Source organism: Poecilia mexicana, unplaced genomic scaffold (assembly GCF_051168715.1).
Source record: "Poecilia mexicana isolate PSO_F unplaced genomic scaffold, ASM5116871v1 scaffold_16, whole genome shotgun sequence".
Classification (NCBI taxonomy): Eukaryota; Metazoa; Chordata; class Actinopteri; order Cyprinodontiformes; family Poeciliidae; genus Poecilia; species Poecilia mexicana.
This window is the reverse complement of record NW_028263385.1, coordinates 21,435,217-21,441,048: the sequence shown is the minus strand read 5'-3', so window position 1 is coordinate 21,441,048 and position 5,832 is coordinate 21,435,217. Positions and strand designations below refer to the sequence as shown.

Sequence of the window (5,832 nt, the reverse complement as noted above, 5' to 3'; positions counted from 1 at the left end):
GGACTAACCTCTAGCTGGCAGGATGGAGTGAGGCGGATGAGAGGGCACAGCGGCGGGCAGCGACCTCGAAAATGTTGACCAATGGCAGCGCCGCTTTCCTCCGTGCGTAACTCTGACGGCACCGTCAGACGTACGCACCTCTGATCACAGTCTCATTTGGGGACTGCTTGGGTCAGAAATTCAAAGCCTGCTGTGCTGAAGAATGTGTAAAATGTATGTAAACGGGGCAAGTTATACAGGCAATTTAATGTCAAGTTTGGAATAAAAAGGCGTCATGTGATTACTATTTTTAGGATGTTATGACTGGTTCATATTGTCAATGAAAATAAGTGCCAAAACGTTTTATGTAACTATTCATAGCTCAGTCAAGATGAAAATATTAGACAAGTGCAAATCAAGTATGTCACAAATGGGTGTGTTCACCCATTCCTTTCCATCCAGGTGGGGCACTTCAATTGTTTAACCAAACCCGAGTCCACACCCAAAGGAAAAAAAGATATCACGTGGCATTATGTTTCAGAAGGAAGGCGCCCATTCATTAAAAAAAAAATTAAAATTAAAAGCTAACGTCTCCTGAGTGTGATTAAATATTTTGCCGATTATAAGCGTGTTTACAGATCTTAAATGAAAACATGTAGACGTTGGTTGAGAGCTAGTAATTAAACCTTTGTAAGAGCGGCCTCTGGTGGCCACAGTGTCGCATAACAAGATTTTTTTTTTTTTTTTTACACAACGTTTGGTCCCTGTGTGTGGCGGTGGTTAAGTTCTTTGGGCTGCATTCAGTCTCTCTTATGTATAAAAGCTGTGTGAAATACATCGATCAAACAAAATGTACAAATTATAGCGTCTAATATATCGGTTTTAAATTACAGCTCGAGTCTAAAAAATATAAAATGGTTCTTGGTTCAAAGATTGTCAGGTATTGCATATAACATTTTTATCCTTTAAAATGTAATAGGTATTATATTATACCCACTCAAAAACCATGAATATACAAAACAACAAGAACAACTGAGCCAAAGTAAGTTGATTATTTTTATTATATTTCTAAAGGTGCCACTTTTTCCTGAAAAATAAACAGCATCAAAGCTTAAACTATACAGGGACAGGCAGCGAGAGGTCAACTCTCCACTGAGAAAATGAGCAAAAGACTAAACTATGTCACAGATTAAACTGTAATGTTCAAAATTTCACAAACTATATACTTCTTACTCATAGGATACACTGGCATTTGGAAATATATATTTATGCTAAGAATTTGAATATGGGAATTACAGGTTAATAGCATATTTTAGATATTCAGACAGAAAAAAATGACCAGGTCATAAAATAAAATTGCCTTCAGGGGACAGCTGTCAAGTTTATGAATATTTCTGTGTTAGTCCACTATCTGTTCAGTCATGCTAAAATAACTGTACAAGCAAAAACTAAAACAATACAGACACTTTAACCAACTCAGAGAAAATTGTACAGTTATTTTGTACACAAAACTTATAATACTGTTGCCCGTGAACTCAGTTAAACAGCTTGCCTCTCATCTGCACATCTGTTTTATATCTTTCTCACACTGGAACGGATAAGCAACCTTCTCACTCTGGTATATATATATTTTTAGAACGTATAAAAATAGAAATAAGATGAGAACCAAGATGGAATTAAAACACTGAAAAAGAAAATAAATTAAAAATGTGTGAGTTCCTCGACTGACCATCGCTAAACAATATTTACACTTTCATACATCTTGAAGTACACAGTGCTTGAACTGAAACGCAAATGAATTACAGACGTGGTGCCACTAACCTCCTTAGCTTATAGTCTAATGCTACGATACGAGGATTAATCTCGTATCCCAAAATCTTATCAAAGTCCTGATAAAAAAAAGTAACTAAAATGCTACTTATATTTATAGTTTATGAATTATACATGTTGATCCGATTTCCTCCTTTTGACTGAAACAATATCTGTACATAAAGAATGATACTGCAAAAGTTGGAAATGTTAATCAGAAGTACTTTCTTGTTAGAGTAAAAGGAAACAAAAAAAAATTAAACTTGGAAATAAAAATGTTTAGAAATTTTAACTGAGAATCTTTACATCAAAAATAGTTTGTCTCATTAAAAATTCATATCACTTGTTTTTAATTTTTCAAACTGTTGCACATGGATACCATAGTACGATAGGAGAGGGTCAATAACGTTTATACATCCTACAAATCTCAGTATGTAGTCTGCAGAGCCAATAGATATGAGAAATCAAACACCTGCAGGAGGAGTTTAACCAAAAATTTATATTAACGCAGGGGAGGCCGATGATGATTACAACCTTTTTAGATGTTTTGAAACTAAAAATCATCACTCTGAACCATCACACTCATCCTCAATTTAGATGTGCTAAATTATTTACAAATTATAAAGACACTAAGACAAGCAAATATTTTAAAACAAAAGATCAAATTTCTATTTATATAACCTCGTTACACTTTACAAAGTAGCCTGCAGCAATGCGTGGTCAAACAAGTGGTAGCACAAAGTCAGTTCCTCTGCTTTGCCACAGCTTCCTGGGTCGGCCATTCGGGTCCATGAGGGGCTCTGATGTGAGCTGTGTTTATGCCTCTGAGCTGTAAGTGGAAGACAGCTTAGTGTCCATTATTCTTCATAAACAGTGGTTGTTTTACCACAGGAAAAGGTCAGCCAAGTCATTTGTGCTCTTTTTTCAGAAAAATATTCACAGAAGCACATCCTAATATTTCACACTGTTACAACACGCATCATGGACCCAACACAGCACAAATGATAAGTGTTTTGGTTTAGAGCTTCTGTTTGATGGCCAATGAAGAATAAATCTACTCAGCGGAAACAGAAACAACCACAAGGGGGCGCTCTGGTCTACTACTGGTTATGCCAACGATTCTGCCTTTGACTGATGGATCAACCAAAAAGAAAAATCTACACTAAGTCGAGGTTAAATGTCTTTGAGGTGACGTATTTTCACAAGTGAACAATTCATAAGAGAGGTGTCTCCTATAAACACAAAAAGCTTTTTCTTTCTTTTAAAGCTTTTGACCAAATTCCCAAATATTTTTTAATGGAAATTTCCATCATCAAAGCTCAAGATACTTGTGACACCAGGCTGGCAGTCGGATGATGCCGTCAGGCGATCCGTGGAGCTGAACGGTCGTTGGTGAGGGTTCTTTTGAGCTTGACCCCCTTGCGGATAGCCACAAGCATGTTTCCTTCATCTTGTTCGTCCGCCTCCTCTCCACCTCTCTGGTACGGCTGGACCAGCTGGTTGGGCAGGGGAACGGTCGGAGGGTTGGTGGAGGCTTGACCGCTCCAGGACGTCAAAGGAAGCGTGCCAGCTTCGTCCGGTCTTACAAATGTCGAGGAATATGAGCTTTCCTCTCCTCCTCGGATCTCCTCTGGACTCCTGCTCCCGTTAACTGCTCCTGACATATCAGGCACTGTAGGGATTTTCACAGGCACGACAGGAGTACGAATGGGAATGGGGCCTCCGCCCACAGAGCCGGAGCGACGGGCGCAGGGTTTAGAGGAGGGGGTGCGGCGGATTGTGGCAACTCCAGGGGTGATGATAACTGGACCATGACCTGCAGGGAGGATTACAGAGGTGGGATGAATCCTTGGCAGGTAATGATGATACAAAGCAAATAATAAAAGCTGCTAGAAAACTGTGGTTTTAACGTGAAGCAACCTTTAACAGATACACAAAAGAAAACAAAATGTATTTTATTGATATTTTACAATAAAACATGAGAAAAACAACATGTTTTTCAAATAAAAATAAATCAAAATCTGAAAGGTGTGGAGTACGATTTGTATTCAGTCCCACAGAGTAAATAGTTGGTATTTGTTTGAGCCACATTTTGCCTGTTAGAGGCTTTAAATCTCTCACTGCCTAATGACCAACCTCTATTTAACTCTATTAATCTTCCTATCACCTCTGACCTGCTTCCATGACTCAAAATAAGTTACACTCGGGTGGATTCTATTACTAATTGTTTGAGTTTTATTTTCATTTTTGTTTAAATATATGCCTGAGTTTGTGGTTGCAATAAGAAAAACCTCAGTTATTTGTACCCGTAGAAGTAGCAGTGTATTGGCCAGCAGGAGCAGACGGATAGGCTCCTGTGTGGACCGGTGTGGAGGGATAGGCTGCCCCGTGGTACGTCCCCTGTCCAGGATATGGGGTCTGTGTGATGGGCATGCCGGCTGTGGAGGCGGGCCGTTTGGTCTGGAACATGCGTCTGTAGGACTGGCCGATGTCACTATTTCTGGGGATCGTGGAGGACTTGTCGAAGTCAGACGGCTGCTGCGGTTGCTGCTGCTCAGGCTCCTGGTCTCCAGCCATGGAAAAGTAGTCGTAATCTGAAACTGTCGTGGGCAAATATGAGGAGGTTAAGTCACTTGTACAGAGTGGATTATGACACAAAATCTCTGAAGAGATAATCAGGATAAACTTTACTACTTTGTGACGGTATGGTGTCTTCGGAGCAGCAGGGTGTGTTGGTCTGAGTGCTGTAGCCGCTGGAGCACTGGATGGAGTCTCTGTTTGACCTCTGGGTGTCCAGCTCCAGACCCCTGGATAAAGCCAGGGCCAGTTCATTTTGGGCCTCGAGATCATCAGCCTGACGAAACCAGATGAAATCAACATGTGGGGGGAAAGACAAAATCAAGACGTTGGACTGAATTGATACAACCAAGTGCAGTGTATTAAAGCCATTAAAATAATTAAGTCCAACCCACTAAAGTCATTAACGGGGAACATTAATGGTGGAGGGCTATTCACATTGTTTACATGCCGTTACTGCAACAAAATTGTTTTTGTTGAACGCTCACAGTTAACAGATGGCATTAAACAATATATGGAAATAAGTATCACCATTAAAGGTAATCATTGAGTAATTTTGTAAAAATCGGTCTGCAGTTTTAGGACATGACTAAATGTGCTCAATGGAAGCATGCAAAAAAGCTCTTCTGGATCTAATAACAAATGCAAATAAAAAAAGGGAGCTCTTACAAATTTCATCAGCTTTCCCCCCCCTCATTTTTCCACTTAAATCTTTCCGATCATTAAAAAAAAAAAAAAACTTTTATTGCAAAACAATATCCAACAAAAAAAAAAACAGTTTACAGATTATTTATATTGACAGTAGAATCCAATTCATTAACATCAATCAGTCTAAAACTGGTTCCAAAGTTTGATGGCCAGTTAACGCAAAACCTTGACACTAGTTGTCGAGGGTGGATCAATCTGTCATTGGGCTAACTGGGATACTCTTCAATGTAAAGCCAGTTGGTGTGGATATTTGTTTTTCCCTTAAAAATAGAATCATTATTTAAAAACAGCATTTGGTTTTTACTCACTTTATAATTACTATATATTAAAATTTGCTAGCAAAATTAAGAGATCTCTATAGGGACAAACACTTTTCACAGCAAATTCAGAGGAGACACAAACTGACCTTCATGATCCTGTTCTTCTCTTCCTGCTGGCTTGGTGTTTGTGTCTGAGCAGGAGGGGGCGCTGAGATCGATGTTTGGTCTGAAGGGGGGCTGTTGCCACCATTTGTGCTCCCATTATTCTCCATCCCACCCAAAGCTTCCTTGTCTTTCCTCCTCCTGAGTGTGTTGACCATGGGCTGGTCATAAGGCCCTGGCTTTGCCCAGTCCTGTGGACAAAAATTGTTTAATAATGATTTTTCCCACATTTCTCTGATGTTTCAAAGCCTTAAAATGGTTCTCTTTTGATTTAAGATTGAAAGTTAAAAAATAAGAAATTAATTCTAAAATTGCCAAGCAAACTCGTGTGATGAGC

The 5,832-nt window shown here is 39.3% G+C and overlaps 1 protein-coding gene across 9 annotated transcripts in view; it reads right to left on the bottom strand.

Moving 5' to 3' along the window:
• Positions 1-1,022: 1,022 nt before the first annotated feature.
• LOC106922368 (protein MTSS 1-like) overlaps positions 1,023-5,832 on the bottom strand; it is a 45,350-nt gene continuing 40,540 nt past the window's right edge. For 6 of the 9 annotated variants that reach the window (XM_088013759.1, XM_088013761.1, XM_014994721.2 and 3 more), the window contains 4 exons: positions 5,480-5,686; positions 4,480-4,642; positions 4,095-4,388; positions 1,023-3,604 (listed from right to left, as the gene is read on the bottom strand). In XM_088013759.1, the coding sequence (XP_087869885.1) occupies positions 3,150-3,604; positions 4,095-4,388; positions 4,480-4,642; positions 5,480-5,686 (1,119 nt within the window). In that variant the 3' untranslated portion in view covers positions 1,023-3,149. The remainder of the gene's footprint in view (positions 3,605-4,094; positions 4,389-4,479; positions 4,643-5,479; positions 5,687-5,832) is intronic. The other 3 variants (XM_014994723.2, XM_088013763.1, XM_014994730.2) reach the window with 1 other exon arrangement.